At 34.0% G+C, this 19,625-nt stretch overlaps 1 protein-coding gene across 7 annotated transcripts in view; it reads left to right on the top strand.

The window, feature by feature from the left end:
* The window catches only part of zeb2b (zinc finger E-box binding homeobox 2b), a 231,619-nt gene that overhangs the window by 176,588 nt on the left and 35,406 nt on the right, over positions 1 to 19,625 (top strand). For 6 of the 7 annotated variants that reach the window (XM_073953093.1, XM_073953095.1, XM_073953092.1 and 3 more), the window contains 1 exon segment: positions 11,904 to 12,167. In XM_073953093.1, coding sequence (XP_073809194.1) covers positions 11,904 to 12,167 — 264 coding nt within the window. 7 annotated transcript variants of the gene reach the window in all.

The raw sequence follows: 19,625 nt of genomic DNA, 5'->3' as shown, positions 1-19,625 counted from the left end.
TCAAAAGTATATATTAGTACCTAGACATTTTAAGAGGAACACATTTGTGCTGTTTAGGTACTAATTTGTACCCTTGAAGTATTAATAACGACCATTTAGGTACAAAATTGTACCTTTTAAAAAGGTACCACCCCATTGACAGCTCATATACCGTCATTTCTGAGAGTGTAGTACAATATGTGTGATAGTATAATATATATAGTATATATTTGAAGTTGTTCAATAAGTCAAGACAAGAATATGTGTTTTAGGTACAGTTTAATAATAAGAGTTAAAGGCAATAGTTTTAGGATTCAACTTTGATGAGTCTACTGGTGCATTCAATTTTATATATGCAAAAGTGTGATGTAATATTAATATATGTTATCAAAAATAAAAAATGTGTCTCAGCTCATGCAGTCTATGAATATATAGCAATCGTATTTATCATCCATTATCACTTCACATATTTAAAATAACATCATTCAGTACCTAAAAACACACTTGCTTAATTATTATTATTATTATTATTATTATTATTATTATTATTATTATTATTATTATTATTATTATTATTATTATATTTAATGTAGTTCTGCATCTTTCCTCAAGTCAAGCTGACCAGATCTCTCTCTGCTCATGTGCTTTTCAGTTTTGTTGGCGTTGAGTTTCTTGCGTCACTTGTGCTTTGGTGTCCGACAGCTCTTTTGTATGTGTGTGTGTGTGTGTGTGAGTGTGTGTGTGTGAGTGTGGGACAGATGGTGTAAGTGAGCTGGACCCGGATGGTCCGAGCTGAGCAGAGAAAGCTCCGGGCTCTCCGGCCTGTTGCTGAAAAAATAAAGCAGACTTTAATTAAATTAGAGTCCGGCTACTGAAGCAGACATTACTGAACGTCTACACACCCTTCCTGAAACACACACACACACATATACATACTCGCTCGGGACGCCCATCTACATGCACACAGACACAAACAGACATTCACAGAAAGGACACACTCACACACAGACAGACATACACACACAAACACAGACACAAGCACAAGTAGACATACACACATGCAGAAAAATACACACACACATAAATATACATACACACACTCAAACACACACACACACATACATACTCACTCAGGACGTCCATCTACATGCACACAGACACAAACAGATACACAGACAGGACACACACACAGACAGACTTACACACACACACACACAAACACAGATACAAGCACAAGTAGACATACACACATGCAGAAAAATACACACACACATAAATATACATACACACACTCAAACACACACACACATACATACTCACTCGGGACGTCCATCTACATGCACACAGACACAAACAGATACACAGACAGGACACACACACAGACAGACTTACACACACAAACACACAGATACAAGCACAAGTAGACATACACACATGCAGAAATATACACACAGACACACACATACATAAATATACATACACACACTCAAACACACACACACACACACACACACACACACACACTCAAACACACACACACACACACACACACACACACACACAGACAGACATACACACACACACACACACACACACACACACACACACACACACAGACAGACATACACACACACACACACACACACACACACACACACAGATACAAGCACAAGTAGACATAAACACATGCAAAAAAATACACACACACACACACACACACACACTCAAACACACACACACACACACTGGATCAGTTTTCCACATGGCTGAGTTTCTCCATTCACTGGCCTCTTAAAGCTGCTTCACTCTTTCACTCGTCTTTTGTTCGCTGCCCTTCTGTCCCTTTCTCCTCTCCGCCGCCCCCTGTATTCGTCCCGTTCCCCCTTTCTCCTTCGTCTTTTTCTTCTTCAGGCTTTCTGGGGTCGAAGCCACATATCAGCCCGCTTCCTCACACAGAGGACAACAATGAATGGAAACAAAACCAAACACCCTTTACTGTCGAAACCTGCAATATCAGAGTTTATCTTGAAGATCTAAGTGTTGATCCTCATCAGAGGTTTCATACGCTGCAAAAAGGCTGAGGTTTAGTCCTGTTGCTAATCCAAGTATCTGAAAGTTCTCAAATCAAGAATTTTCTGGACAAGCAAAACAATATTGTCACGTTTTATTAATTAATAATGAGACAAAATGAAGTGAGTTTTTCCTTAAAACAAGCTGAATAATCTGCCAATGGGGGGAGCAGAACACTCTTGTTTTCTTGTGCAGTCAGGCACAATATGGTTGCCGTCGCATCATCCAGGTGGATGCTGAACACTGGTGGTGGATGAGGAGATTCCCTCAATATGTAAAGTGTTTTGAGTGTCCAGAAAAGCGCTAAATGAAATGTGATTATTATTATTATTATTATTATTATTGTCATTATTATTATTATTATTATTATTATTATTATTATTATTATTATTATTATTATTATTGTCATTATTATTATTATTGTCATTATTATTATTATTATTATTATTATTATTATTATTGTCATCATTATTATTAATATTATTATTATTATTATTGTAATCATTATCATTATTATCATTATTATTATTATTATTATTATTATTATTATTATTGTCATTACTATTATTATTATTGTTGTTGTTGTTGTTATTTTTATTATTATTAAAATAATAATAATAATAATTATTATTATCATTATTATTATTATTATTATTATTATTATTATTATTATTATTATTATTATTATTATTATTATTATTTTTATTGTCATTATTATTATTATTATTATTGTCATCATCATCATTATTATTATTATTATTATTATTATTATTTTCATCATTATTATTAATATTATTATTATTGTAATCATTATCATTATTATCATTATTATTATTGTCATTACTATTAATATTATTATTATTATTGTTGTTGTTATTTTTATTATTATTAAAATAATAATAATAATAATAATAATAATAATAATAATAATAATAATAATAATAATTATTATTATTATTATTATTATTATTATTATTATTATTATTATTATTGCTTGTCTAGAAAATGCTGCTTGATTTAAGATTCTGTGTTCTGTTGAACACAAATGAGATATTTTGAAGAATGCTGATAACCGGTAACCATTGACTTTTATAGTATTTGTTTGTCCTACTATGGAAGTTGATGGTTGCAGCTTCCCTGCATTCTTCAAAATATCTCATTTGTGTAAAACAGAAGAACAAAACCCGGTAAACTATCCCTTTATTCCTCTATTTTCCTTCAGTTTAGTCCCTTTATTCATCAGGAGTAGCCACAGCAGAATGAACCAGCATTAGTTTTACACTGCCAGCCGCTACCCAGTGCTGGGAAACACCCATACACACTCATTCACACACACACTCATACATAATGGCCATTTTAGTCAATTCCCCTATGGTGCAAGTGTTTGGACTGGAGGAAACTCCACACAGAAACGCCAACTGAGCCAGCCGGGATTCGAACCAGCGACCTTCTTGCTGTGAGGCCACAGTGCTAACCACTCGGCCACCGTGTTGCCCACTATCCCTTCATTTAGCAAATGTAATTGTTTTGTTCATTCATTCATTCATTTTTCGGCTTAGTCCCTTTTTTAAATCTGGGGTCGCCACAGTGGAATGAACCGCCAACTTATCCAGCATATGTTTTACGCAATGGATGTCCTTCCAGCCACAACCCATTACTGGAAAACACCCATACACACTCATTCACACATACATTTCGGACAATTTTAGCTCACCCAAATACCTGTACTGCATGTGTTTGGACTGTGGGGGAAACCGGAGCACCCGGAGGAAACCCACGCCAACACGAGGAGAACATGCAAACTCCACACAGAAACACCAGCTGACCTAGCCAAGGCTCAAACCAGCGAACTTCTTGCTGTGAGGCCACAGTGCTAACCAATAAACCCCCATGCCCCCCACTATCCCTTTAAGCAAATGTTATTGTTGTAATGTTATATGTTATCCCAATAGGAGTAGCTAATATTAACAATCACAGTGTTTCCTCCAAACAGAGACAGGTTATCATTGGCTTTTGTCTGGAAAAAAGAGCTCTCAATAAAAATAAATGGGTGGAAATATGGCTATTTAAATTAGCTTTAAACACACACACACACACACACACACACACACACACACACACAAACACACTCAGGTGATCTGCATGTGTGAGGCCAGTATTCCGGCACCGCCCATTAGTTCTGATGACACCAGCACAGTGTGTAGGTTCACCTGCGGGGAGTCTGTCACCTCACACACACACACACACACACACACGCTCTCTCCTGTGCTGGAGCGTCTCAGACTGTAGATTTATTTTGTATTTCTGGCTTCACTTTGAGGCCTTTTCTCCTCCTGCCGTCAGACAGCAGTGGATTGTAACCTGATTTTCCAGCATTTCTTTCTTTCGGACACACTTTATTGCTTTGAAGAGTTTCCTGAGCTGATGGGTGAAGGTGAGAGATGCGGGACGTCTCAGCACTTTGATGTGAAATCTCGAGTACATTTGATATTTACATTAGTTTTGATGAGGCATTTTCTTGGCTTTCATTTTGTGATGGAAATGGATTGCGATGAGACGGACTTTAATTGTTTATTTATTTACTTTCTCTGTGCGTAACCTGCAGTTAAGTTGATGCCAGTTGGATTTCAGAGGGCTTCAGATAATAATGATTTGGATTTGTTTTAATGAGTGCTTTTTGTTTTTGCGGCATTTTATATTTAAACAGCAACATTTTCTTTGCAAAATTATTATTGTTATTGTTTTGATGATCAGTTTTCTTGACTCTCTGTTTAGATTAGAGGTGATACTGACTTGATTTCAATTGTATTGACTTGATTTTTTGATTATTCAGACTTGATTTTTATTTATTTATTTATTTTATTCATTTATTTGTTTGTCTGTTTTTATTTATTATTATTATTATTATTATTATTATTATTAATAATAATAATAATATCTTTGCATATTTGATTAATTTTTTGCTTGTTGTATTAAATCAAATTTTCTTTTCTTTTTTAAAGCAAAAGTTGAAATGATTTCAGATAAGAACATTTTTAATTTGCTTTGAGCACTTTTAGTTTTTGATGCATTTCATATTCAAATATATTCACATTTATTTTAATAATTACACAATCCATACATACATATATACATACATACATACATACACACATACATGCATACATATATATATATATATATATATATATATATATATATATATATATATATATATATATATATATATATATATATATATATATATATATATATATATATATATATATATATATATATATATATATATATATATATTTATATGATCACATCATATATCACATAGTTCCGGTCAGAAGTATTTTTATTTTACAGAAAATATCTTATTTTTTATCATAAACTTTGAATGATGTCTTCATTGTCTTTTTCCAGAAATTGACCTTGCTAAATGCATTTATTTTTGCATAATTATTTATGCATTTCATTTAAAAGTAACATTTATTTTCATAGCCAGTCAATCAGCACATTCCAGCTGGTAGAAGTTCTTCAATTTCTAGAGAATTGGTGATTTTTTCAGTATTGCATTTGTTTTGTTCTTGCAGTACAGAAGTGTGTTTATGTTGCAATCATGACAATTTTTAGGATTAAAATCTTTAGGTCTGTCATTACACCAAAAAATACTGTTTTATTAACACAGTGTTGAGTGAAATGGACAAAAACATAACCATTGTGTTAATCATTTTAATAATATTGGAATGACTTTTTAACTCAATTGTTGGGTTAATATTTGACCCAGCATTAAGTTAATAAAATTAAAACATTTTCAGAGTGTGATGAGTAAAGTTTCAGTCAGTTCCCCTTCATGAGGCTTTCAGGAGTGTATTGTTTTTGCAGTAAAGAAGTGTGTTTATGTTGCAATCATGATCATAATCAGGAATAAACCTTTAACTCTATCATTACATTCTAAATATGAGTAAATTACTGGGTTTAATTAACCCAACCTTGAGTAAGGCCATTGTGCTAATTATCTAAAGGGAAATTAAATGACATTTTTAACCCAATTGTTGGATAATATTTTACCCAGCATTGATGGAATCAGTTTTTTTTTACAGCGTAGTGAGTAAAGTTTTAGTCAGTTCACCTTCCTGAGTCTTTTTTTTCTCATTTTGACTCTCATTATAATAAGTTCCTCTTTTTTCAGCGTGTTTCTTTACAATACACAAAAATACAAATAAAATCATTTAAATGAGAACATTTTTACTTTAAATTTGGAATAATTTAAATGTATTATTTTAATTGGCTAAATATCATTTAATCCAGTATGAATGTTTATTTATTTTTTTAATATATTTAAATATATGCTGTAAAATTTGCAGCGTACTTTAGTTTGGAGTATTTTAAATTAGGTATGTTTTGTTTTTTTAGGTATGGTGTGAGTAAAATGGTAATATCAACACATCTGCCTGGATGTTTCAAGTAGACCTGGTAAGACCTTGATTGGCTTGTTCAGGTGTGTTTGATTAGGGTTGGAGCTAAAATCTGCAGGACACCGGTCCCCCAGGAACAAGTTTGGTGACCCCTGCCTTAAACTATTTGAGTTGACTCAACATATTGGGTTTTACAGTACTCATTTGGTTTGAGTTCTCTTCATTTGTTGGGTTTTACTGTGCTCATATTGCTTCATTTACTCAAATGGAGTAAGTTCACAGTACTCATTAGGCTACATTTTTGTTTTACTTAAATGGTTTGTAGCAGTCGGTTCTCTGAAACTATTAGGGTTGCCTCAAGTCATTGGGTTTTACAGTACTCTGTTGGATTGAGTTCTCTTCATTTATTGGGCTTCACTGTGCTCAAATTGCTTTGTTAACTCATCTGTTTTTCACAGAACTTAAATGGTTTGTTGCAATGGGTTTCCTCAAATGTTTTGAGTTACCTGAACTTTTTTTAGGTTTCACAGTGTGCTATCTCCATATTTAGGTACAGAAATTGAATAATCAAAATGCAAAAAAATAAATAAATGCTTTGCTTAAATGCTTTGCAAAATTTTTTGTCTCATTTCTAGTCCAAATAACTTAAAATTCTTAAAAATTAGTAAAATATTTAATTTTTACTTTCAAAAATAATAGGTTGAAGTGACATTAAACTTAAAACAAGTCAAATAATCTTATTTTTGCTTTGAAATTGGACAAGAAACGAGCTAAAAAGTCGCAAATATAATTTTAAACCCAATTGTTGGATAATATTTTACCCAGCATTGATGGAATCAGTTTTTTTTACAGCGTAGTGAGTAAAGTTTTAGTCAGTTCACCTTCCCGAGTCTTTTATAAGTACTTTTTTTTTTCTCATTTTTACTCTCGTTATAATAAGTTCCTCTTTTTTCAGTGTGTTTCTTTTTTGCGTGTATAAAAAAAGCGTCCATCGGAATCAATACCATCTCTGGCGGCCCTGCGATTATCACGGGCAGAAATGACAGGCCTGTCTGCGTAGGTTAAGCCCAACATTAGCAGTGACTGGGCCAATTAGGAATGTCATTTTAATTATCTGTGGCATCGGAGTGAGAGATGTTCCTTTTATTTGTTTGAAATCAAAAAGCAGAGGAGCAGGTACAGCATCAGCGGCGGCAGAATGGCAGCCGTAATCGCCTTTGTTCCCTTTGACACTCGCTGAAGACGCCGCCGAATAGAGAGTGTCATCGGAGGAGAAGTTAGCCGGCAAGTAAACATTATCGTTTCTTTGTGTCTGCGCTCTGGAAACACAAAAGACTGATTAGAGACGAGGTGAGGAATCGCTGTAATGGCTGCCGTGACATTAGCAGGTTGGAATTATTGTGTTGAAGAGCACAATACCGGCGTGTGATTGGCTGTCTGTCAGCCAAACAATGCAGACTTTTTTTTTCTTGCTCCATCTGAAGTTCTACCCAACCCATCATTATTTATCGGCCTTTTCACAATCTTCCAGCAGCGAGCGGGAAAGTTGATGGATTTTGTTTTTAACTTCGCGAGATGTCATTTTCACTTTGGAGAAGTGCTCTCTCCGTCTATTCTTCTCTACTTTGGTGTCTCGCTCTCACACATTTTCATAACCTGTTCATGAACATGCACTTTTTTAACATGCATAATCGTTTATGACAGTCAAAAGTGATTTTTTAATTTATTTTTTGGTCTGTAAGATTAATTTGCTTTTCAGAAACTGCTCACAAAGGCTACACTCATGTATGTTGCATTAAAATTATACTCTAGGTAAATTAACTATGGCATTATTACAAACATTAAGTCAACCCATCAACAGATATGATAGAAACATTTCTACAGTGCAATCAGTAAAGTTTTAAGTCAGCTTGCCTCTCTGAGGCTTTTATGAGTAATGTTTTTATCATTCTTTGTGTTGTTATTGCAGAAAGGAAGTTTATTTAAGTTGCAATCATGACAATATTTAGGAAGAAAACCTTAACTCTATCATTACCTCCAAAAAAAAAAAGAAAAGAGTTTTAATTAGTGATGCACGATGTTGGAATAATATGATATTTCGATATTTTATCGATATATATTGCAATACGAATACAGTTTCACCAGATGATTGACTAGTTCAATTTAACTTTTTTTTTTTCTGAAGAGTCTAAATCAAATCACTTTTATGTAATAGTATTTAGAGATAGAATTGAGAGTATCTTTTTTTATTTATTTATACAGACTTAGGGCCTACTCACACTATGCCATCCGTACCGTGCCCAGGCTCGTTTCCCGGATCGTTTGAGAAGTGTGAGTGTGCTGAATCGGGCTCAAGCATGGTTCACTTGGCCGGCCCTGGACCGGTTGGAAGAGGTGTGCATGAGCGCGGTACACTTGAGCTTTGGCGCGGTACGCTTGTGTGTGAGTGCAAAACACGCCAAAGCCCGAAACTGAAAGCGAGACGTGACTTTTAAGGGACTGTTTCATATGGATTTATTAATAATTCTTACTGTTCAGTGAACGCAAACTGCCGTAGTTTATTAAAGACGCAAACCCCCTCACTGCACCACAGCTGCGCGCCATCAGCAGACCTCCTCATTCCTGCAGCACGAGGGCTTTATGATTGTTTATGAGCGCCAAAAGTGGCGGATCTGTTCGGTGAAAAATCTGACTGCGTGTCACCGCATCCCTAAGGACTGTTTGGCGAAATATTTGACGGCATATCAAACGACTGAAACGATATAACTAGAGAAATCTCCACTGTGCTGCTGAGTGAGAGAGCGCTTCTCACTGAACAGCGCAGCAGCGATGACGTAAGCGCGCCGAAGCCCGTTTGTGGTGTGAATGCGGGCTGTCGGGGAGACGGGAGGGGGGACAAGCGTGCTTTGGGCTGGTTCGAGGCAACTGTACTTAGTGTGAGTACGGCCTTATTTGTGGATCTCACCGTATTTATTTTGCGAAAATGCTTGCCATTTGTCAATAGCTACACATTTATGTGTGGATTGTGAAATATTTATTTGGAATTATGCAATTGTAAAACCCAACAGTCAACTTTATCAAATGAAATGAGTGTAGTGAACTCAAAATTGACTGAAAGTTCATTCTACTCATTTGAAAAGAGTGTTGAATCTTAGTGTTGAAAGTAATGAGTTAATTAAATACCTCATTCAACGTAAATGGAGTAAGTTCACAGTACTCATATAGATTAGTTTTTAACTCAAATGGTTTGTAGCAATCGGTTTCCTTTAACCCGGGGTCACCAATCTCGGTCCTGGAGGGCCGGTGTCCCTGCATGGTTTAGCTCCAACTTGCCTCAACACACCTGCCTGGATGTTTCAAGTAAACCTGGTAAGACCTTGATTGGCTTGTTCAGGTGTGTTTGATTAGGGTTGGAGCTAAAATCTGCAGGACACCGGCCCTCCAGGAACAAGTTTGGTGACCCCTGCCTTAAACTATTTGAGTTGACTCAACATATTGGGTTTTACAGTACTCATTTGGTTTGAGTTCTCTTCATTTGCTGGGTTTTACTGTGCTCAAATTGCTTCATTTACTCAAATGGAGTAAGTTCACAGTACTCATTAGACTACTTTTTTAACTTAAATGGTTTGTAGCAGTCGGTTCTCTGAAACTATTTGCCTTGCCTTAAGTCATTGGGTTTTACAGTACTCTGTTGGATTGAGTTCTCTTCATTTATTGGGCTTCACTGTGCTCAAATTGCTTTGTTAACTCAAATGGATTGAGTTCACAGAACTTAAACGGTTTGTTGCAATGGGTTTCCTCAAATGTTTTGAGTTACCAGAACTTTTTTGGGTTTCACAGTGTGCTATCTCCATATTGAGGTACAGAAATTGAATAATCAAAATGCAAAAAAATAAATAAATGATTTGCTTAAATGCTTTTTTTTTGTCTCATTTCTAGTCCAAATAACTTAAAATTCTTAAAAATGAGTAAAATATTTAATTTTTACTTTCAAAAATAATAGGTTGAAGTGACATTAAACTTAAAACACGTCAAATAATCTTATTTTTGCTTTGAAATTGGACAAAAAACGAGCTAAAAATTCTCAAATATAATTCAGACTCAACATTGCACATCCTGCGATGTGACTATTGCTGATGTGCATGCTGCAGTTTCGATGCTGAAGCGATATATTATGCAGCGCTAGTTTCAATAACCCAACATTGGGTGAAATATGCACAAACCCAACCACTGTGTTCATTAGTTCAGTTAAATAAGTGGCCTTTATTAAGGTCAGACACGGTGGAAGGCTCCTGCGTCCGCTCTCAGGAAGGCTGTTTTGAATGTGGATGTGTTGAAGGTATATCTGGACCACACATCAAGCCTGAATGTCTCACTTATTCTTTTGGCTCCTCTATTCTTATTTGCTCCCCTCCTTCTGCTTTCTGGGCTTCTTTCTCTCACCGAGAGCATTACTCAGTCTGAACTTGCCTAAACCCTTGTGGTCACACCTCTTGAAAAGGTTTTGTTTCCCCTGTCAATTGGTATTCAGCCCAGGTCACATACGCACACACATGCACCGTTTTCATTTTAATTTGCACCTGTTGTGCAGTTGTTCGGGAGGCAAGTGCAGACCAGTGGATTAGCCAAAGATCATGTTAGGAACAGATATGCCTAGTGTAATCTTTTTGTCCACAGGGAATGTTAAGATAGACTGCGCTCTGTGTGTGTGTGTGCGGGTCCATGTGTGTGTGTTCTCTGGCTAAAATTAAACAATGCACGCTTAGTAATAAATATATCTAATTGGAGGAAGGCTGTGGTCAGGGAAAGTAATGGAGTCATGCATAATATGTGGATCATTGGTTTATAATCTGTACTGTTGATCATCTGAGTGAGAGGTATTATTTAGTCATTTAATGTTTTTATATATTTATGAATTTAGTAACACTTTTAAATATCAATTTTCACTGTTAACTAGTGGATTATTAGTTGGATATTTTTTAATATTTGCTTTATTAGTTCTCATAAAGCACATATATTATGATTTTATTCTAAATCCCTTATGCCTAAACCCAACTGCTACCTTAACAGTGTTAAAAAGCAACAAATTAGGAGTCCAAACTAATAGCTAATGCTTTATTAATGTGAGAATTGTACCTAAAATAAGGTTTGATTATTAATATCTAAATATTTATGCATCATATTTGTCTTTATTTACATTGAATAAAATGTATTTGGCTGTGAAATTATTATAATTAAGTATTCAGACAGTTCCTCAAACCACGCCTCTTTTCTAAAACACACCCATTTAATCAAATCCACACCTTGTTGTATCTTGGCCACTCCCCTTTTCTGATTGATAACTTATCTGAACATTTTTGCATTAGGAAATTACACAAATTTACGTTGCATCTTGTACAACTTATGCTATAATCATCTGCATGTCTCTGTGTGTGTGTTTTCTGACAGTGCTGGACTTTGAGAACGTTGTAGAAACTGGATCGGAGACGGAAGAAGAAGACAGACTTTTGGTATCGGAGGAGGACGCTTTGCTTAATGGGGCGGGGAGTCCGGCCAGCCTTGTCAATCATGAGTCTGAGGCTCCGCCCTCTCCGACTCTGAGTCACACACTACTGAGGAAGACTGTGGATGATGAAGATGACATGAAGGACAGCGGCATAGAGAACGTTTGGCATGAAAATGACTTGCTGAATGCGTCAATCGATGGTACAGGTGAGCCCTGCCCATATCATTTCACAAACCACACCCACCTGTATAAGGCACACCCATTCTTCTTTTAGACACGCCTCCACAGAACATTTCTGGGTGACATTTAAACATTCAGTTGTGTGATCAAACCAACATCCTCACAATGGTGTTAATGTATAATCATAAATGATGAGATTTTTTAAATTTAATTTCAAATATAATTGTATAACATTTTATTTTTGTTATGAGGATTTGAAACAAGTTACCATGACAGCTATTAAAAATATTGAAATTTATTTAAGAAATTTTTAAAAATGTTTTTTGTTAACAACAAGAGTATTTATTAATTTGTGTCGTATTTTTATAATTTTCTTTTATTTTAAATTGTCATCATTTATTAATGATTATCTCCAATCATTTGTTCGTGCAATATTTCTATTGTTTTATATAAAAAAGTTAATAAAATATCTTCTAAGTGGTTTTCAATAACAATAATTTTTATTTATAAATTATTTTAGTTTATTTAAAATTGTATTTATTTATTTATTTAATTAATTAATTATTTATTTATTTATTTATTTATTTATTTATTTATTTATTTATTTATTTATTTATGATGCTCTTGCAGTATTTATACTGTCTTATTATGGGTCATTTTTTAAATCAGTTTAGTTAGAGTCAGTCGACGATAACGGCAAGCCACACCTACTTCAATTCCAATTCCCTGTCCATCTCACATCGGACACGCCCACTATTATTTAAGCCATGCCCCTCATCTTAAACCTTCTCTACACTAAAGCAGAACGCTTCTCTTTTAATTTATAGCTGCTTTTGCACTATTTAAGGTAAAACGACTTGCTGAGAACATCAGTTGATGAAACTTGAGCCCCACCCACTTTATTTCCAAATCCCGCCCATCACATATATGACATGCCCACTATTACTCCAGCCACACCCCTCAGCTTGATAAATCTTCTCTCCACTAAAGTAGAACGCTCCTCTTGTAATTTATAGTTGCTTTTGCACTATTTAACGTAAAAAAAAATTGCTGAGTGCATTAATCTACGATTCTACCAAGCTCCGCCCACTTCATTTCAAAATCTGCAACCATTACATACATGACACGCCCATCATTATTCAAGCCGCACCCCTTAACCTGATAAACCGTATCCTCTCTAATAAAACAGAACATTTCTTATTTAATCTGATTTTAAATGTTGCTCTTGCACTATTTTTAACATCCACACCCACCACATACAGGATACGCCCACTATTATTCTAGCCACACCCTATCAGCCTGGTAAACCTTCTCACCACTAAAGCAGAACGCATCTCTTTTAATTTATAGTGGCTTTTGCACTATTTAAGGTAAAAAATGACTTGCTGAGTGCATAAGCCGATGATAATTGTAATCCCCGCCCATCACATACATGACACGCCCATTATTATTCAAGCCACACCCCTCATCCTGATAAACCTTCTCCTTTTTAATAAAACAAAAAAAAGTTTATTCAGTTTTGTTGCTTTTGCACTATTTTCAAAATCCACACCCCCCACATACAGGACACACCCACTATTATTCTAGCCACGCCCCTCAGCTTGATAAACCTTCCCTCCACTAAAGCAGAATGCTTCTTTTATAACTTATAGCTGCTTTTGCACTATTTAAGGTGAAAGCGACTTGTGAGTACATCAGTCGATGATACTTGTGAGCCCCGCCCCCTTCATTTCCCAATCCCGCCCATCACAGGCACATTGTTATTCCAGCCACGCCCCTCATCCTAATAAACCTTCTCCCCTCCACTAAAGCAGAACATGTCTCTTTTCATTTGTTTTTAAAATTCACACCCACCACATACAGGACACGCCCACTTTTATTCTAGCCACGCCCCTCAGCCTAATAAAACCTTCTCTCTTTCAAAGCAGAACACTTCTCTTTTAATTCATAGTTGCTTTTGCACTATTTAAGGTAAAACTCACTTGCTGAGTGCATCAGTCGATGATACTACCACACCCGCCCACTTCATTTCCAAATCCCCGCCCATCACATACATGACAAGCCCATTACTATTCAAGCCACGCCCCTCATGCTGATGAACATTCTCCTCTGCACTAAAGCAGAACACTTCCCTTTAATTATCCGGCATGTGTGTGTGTGTGTGTGTGTGTGTTTGAGTCTGTAATGGTCGGAGTTTTTGCAGAGCATCATTGGTAATTGCAGTAATAGCGGAGCGTCGCATGTAAACGCGAGGTTTTCTCCTCCTGCAAGCATCATTGGTGCAGTCGGAGACGCAGAGAGATAAATACTCTTAATGAGGGAGAGAGGTAATCATTAAGGGAGGCCAGGCTGCTGCTCAAGTCATTAAGAATCTTAAATGAAATTTTTATTTTTATGATAGCCATTTACATGTGTAATAAGAGTCAATGATTCTTAGAAGCGTATGACAGAAACATAGGAGTGTGAGAGCCCGTGGAAGACAGACCATCTAAATGAGCACTTCTTCGCTATTCATTTCTGCTAATGAACTAGCTGTGCACAGAGCCGAGAAAAAAGAGGGGGCGTTCGCTACTCTAAAAATTTAATACGCCCCCCAAAAAAGCTGGTCTGGTGGCAGTCGGATTTTTTTTCTTAGGCGGAGCAGTTGGTTTCATTATTTACTGCGGGTCGGAGAATCCCAGGCTTTAGGACAGACTTCCTCACACTCATTTGTGCTGAAGAGATTTGATTTGTGATCTGATTTGTTTGAGAAGAGACTGAAATGCGTAGAAATATGGGAATGATAGCCATCCGTTAGGAAAAACATTGGGAGTTTTGTGATCAAAGTGTTTTTTTTAATTAATTTATAAAGTTGTAAATGTATAGTAGGTGGCTCAGTGGTTAGACAGCAAGAAGATTGCTAGTTCGAGTCCTGAGACCCATGTTGACCCCACAGTTTAAACACATGCGCTATAGGGGAACTGATCAACTACATTAATCATAGTGTGTGAGTGTTTGTGTAAATGAGTGTGTATGGGTGGTTCCCAGTACTGGGTTGCAGATGGAAGCTGGCGGTTCATTCCGCTGTGGCGACCTCTGATTAATGAAGGGACTAAGCCGAAGGAAAATGAATGAATATACATAAAGTATTTATTTATTGTTTTTTTAAAATTTGGTTTTGATTTTAATGTTACATTTTTAACGTTGTTTTTAAAATTACTTTATTGAAGTTTTATTAAAATGCTTGAATTATTATAGTTATTTGAAGCAAGTTACCATGCCAGTGAATAGAAAAATGTTTATTTTCATTTAAACAATAGATTTAAAAAAAAATGTTTTATTAACAAGAATAGGATTTATAAATGTATTATTTTAATATTTTTATAATTTCCCCCTTTTTATAATTTATGAATTTGTGTGTTTTTTTTAATGTTGTTATTGCATTATTTATACATTTATTTTTTATTAATTTTAGTTAAAATCTTTTAATTATAGTTATTTGAAACAAGTTGCCATGGAAGCTAATGGAAAAAAATTAAATATTATAAAAAAATTATTTTATTTAAGTAACAGATTTTTAAAAAGTTTTTTGTTAATGACAATTTATTTGTATTTATTACATTAATGTGTTAATATTTTTTAAATAAATCCCCATTTTTAAAATAAAACATACGTTCATTCATACGTACAATTCATACGTTGTATGTTGTTTTTGCACTATTTTTACTCTTTTATTTTGAGTAATTTTGTAAAACCATTTCAGTTATACTTATTTGAAACAAGTAAAAAAAATAACACACATATATATATATATATATATATATATATATATATATATATATATATATATATATATATATATATATATATATATATATATAATTTTATTATAACTACCTCTTTTAATTTTTTAAGTAGTTTATAAATTCATGTTTTTTGTTGTTTATGCAATATTTTGTACTGTTTAATTTTGAGTAATTAAAAAATATATATTTTAGTTAATTAATAAATGTTTTAAAATGTTTCTATTAACAACAATAGTATTTATTAATTTATTTGTTTTAATGTTTCTTTTAATTTCCCCTTTTTACTGTTTAGAAACATGCATTCAATTCTTTTACACAACATACACATTTATTAATTGATGCTTCCTTACATGATGTTCTTGCTCTATTTATACTCGTTTATTTTGAGTCATTTTGTAATGTTGTATTGGTTAAGGTTAATTGGAAGCTAAAAAACAAGTAAGTATTTTAATGAATTATTTTACATGTAAATCAACAATAACCATCACCTCTTATTAGACAGTTCAGTTTGCCAGTGCAATGTATATATTAGAGAAATATCTCAGCAGTCTTAAAGCATCCTCTGATAATCAGTGATAGTGCAGTTGTTATTGTTGTTGTGACTGTTTTCTACATGATGCCACAAACACTGTTGATGGAGCTTAACTCGTCCTGAAGCCAGAACATTCCTTTAATTTGATAAACCCTTCTGGAGCCGGAATGTCTGTGATTCCGCTGTGTTGCAATTCCATGGTGTGTGTGTGTGTGTGTGTGTTGTGATAAAAACCACGACCATGTTTCTGCGCTGCTGGGGTGACGTTCATTAGCTCTGGAGGAAAAAGCCAAAGTCTTTCTCTCTGTGTTTTCCATGAAAAAGGCTTTAAGTTGAAGTTTCAGTTCATCTTTTGGGATAATTGTATATCAAAGATGGCTATTTATGTAGTTGAACAGACAAATAAATAATGAGGCCATTGGCAAAAAAAGCTAAATGTGGCTCTTTTAATAATGATAATAAAAGCTGTAATATGCTATTGTTTAATAATTAAAATTATCAAGTGATACGAAAAAAATTCTCAAATTCAAATGACTTTATTGTCATGACTGCAAAAAAACAATATTTCAAATTGTTTTTTCGGCTAGAATAGAAGCAGTTTTTCATTTTTTAACAGCCATTTTAGGGACAAAATTAGTAGCCCCTTTAAGCAATTTTTTTTTTTTTTTGATAATCTACAGAACAATCTACTGTCATACAATAACTTGCCTAATTACCCTAACCTGCCTAGTTAACCTAATTAATCTAGTTAAACCTTTAAATGTCACTTTAAGCTGTATAGAAGTGTCTTGAAAAATATCTAGTCAAATATTATTTACTGTCATCATGACAAAGATAAAATAAATCAGTTATTAGAAATGAGTTATTAAAACTATTATGTTTAGAAATGTGCTGAAAAAAATCTTCTCCCAGTTAAACAAAAACTTAAAAAAATATTTTAAAAATAAACAAGCGGTGTTAGGGGGGGCTAATAATTCTGACTTCAACTATATATATATATATATATATATATATATATATATATATATATATATATATATATATATATATATATATATATATATATATATATATATATATAAATATATATATATATGTTTAATTTTTCCAAATTGTAATAAAATGATATAGAAAAATCTCTTAAATTCAAATTCAACTTACTTTATTGTCATGACTGTAGAAATACAATATTTCCAAAACTTAAAAATAAACAAGAAAATAAATAAAGGACATTGCCAAAAAAGGTAAATGTGTAAAATCTAGAATTGTAATAAATTTGTATTATCGTAAATTAATGCTTGATCTTTTCTGAGGCCCTTTTAATTGATAAATTAGATTTTTATTTATTTTTTTATATTTGTAATAAAGTGATGTAAAAAAAAAAAACTCTCGGATTTAAATTCAAAATGACTTTATTGGCATGACTGTAAAAATGAAATATTTCCAAAGCTTAAAAATAAGTAATAAAAATAAAATAACAAGGGCATTTCCAAAAAAGGTAAATGTGTAAAATCAAGAACTATAGTAACAGAATAATAGAAACAAAACATCAAAACAAATTAAAGTTAAATGAACAGTGCAACAAATAAGCACATGTAGTTGAAAGCAAAATTATGTGACATTTTTCAATTTTTTCTAATTTTTCCCAAATGATGTTGAACAGATTCAGGAATTTTTCACAGTATTTCCAATAATAATTTTTTTTCTGCTGTATAAAGTCTTATTTGTTTCATTTCGGCTAGAATGAAGGCAGTTTTTAATTATTTTAAAGCCATTATTATTATTATTATTTTAAAGCCTATATTATTAGCCTTCTTAATCAATATTTGTTTTGGATATCCTACATAACAAACCACTGTTATACAATGACTTGCCTAATTACCCTAACTTTACCCTAATGAACCTAATTAAGCCTTTAAATGTCACTTTAAGCTCAATACTAGTGTCTTGAAAAATATCTAGTCTAATATTATTTACTGTCATCATGTCAAAGAGAAAATAAATCAGTTATTAGAGATGAGTTATTAACAATATTACGTGTAGAAATGTTTTCCATTAAACAGAAATTGGGGAAAATATATATGGAGAGCTAATAATTCTGTACATTCTCGTCTGTAAGTACATAAACAGCAAGAGAAACTGTGCTGTAAATGTAAATACAGTATTTCTGCTGTACATGATTTACAGTAAGTCACTGTAGATTCTTCAGGAGGTTGTGAACAGTGTGTGTGTATATATACTGTATTCCTGATTTCTGATTTCACTCCATCCCTGCGGTCGACTCTCAAAACATTCGCATTACCACGCTCTCTCTCTCTCTCTCTCTCTCTCTCTCTCTCTCTCTCTCTCTCTGTCTCTCTCTCTCTCTCTCTCTGTCTCTCTCTCTCTCTCTCTATGAAAAGCTTCTCGGAAAGTCCCGAAAAATAAAAAAGCAAGAGTGAAAACAGAAAGAGAAGCAGGGCAGGTGATTTATTTAAAGTCTCGGGCAGTGATAACAATGTCACACACTGGTTCTGGGAGATGAGAGCGAGTCAAGGACGACACACCGGCGCAGGGATCTGACTAACACACACACAAGCACACACACACAGCTTATCTCAGGACAGAGCTATGCGCTGAGGTACCAGAGCAGACATGCCGGCACCAAACGCCAGAAAAAAGACAGAAACACTGAAGGAAAGTGCCCACAAGTTTGGAAAGAGCTCACAGGAAAGAGGGAGATGGAGAGAGAGAGATTCACATACAGTGAGATGTACAATCTGAAGTATTTTCCACATATTTCCAAGTGATTTTAATAAGTCATTTCTAATTTTCTCATTTCTATTCACCAGTGCAAGACACTAGTATTCATGTAAAGGCTTCACTAGGGTAATTAGGGTAAAGTTAGGGTAATTAGGCAAGTCATTGTATAACAGTGGGTTTGTTCTGGAGACAATCCAACACTAATAATGCTTTAGGAGACGAATAATATTGAGCTTAAAATGGCTTTAAAATATTAAGAACTGATTTAATTCTAGCCAAAATAAAGCAAATCAGACTTTCTCCAGAAGAAAAAATATTATCAGACATACTGTGAGCATTTCCTGATTCTGTTCAACATCATTTGGGAAACATTTGGAAAAGAAAACACTAATTTACAGGAGGGCGAATCATTTTGTCTTCAGCTG

Source organism: Danio rerio, chromosome 6 (genome assembly GCF_049306965.1).
Source record: "Danio rerio strain Tuebingen ecotype United States chromosome 6, GRCz12tu, whole genome shotgun sequence".
NCBI classification, from domain to species: Eukaryota; Metazoa; Chordata; class Actinopteri; order Cypriniformes; family Danionidae; genus Danio; species Danio rerio.
Note: the sequence above shows the minus strand (reverse complement) of the source record. Positions and strands in the feature narration are given on the sequence as shown.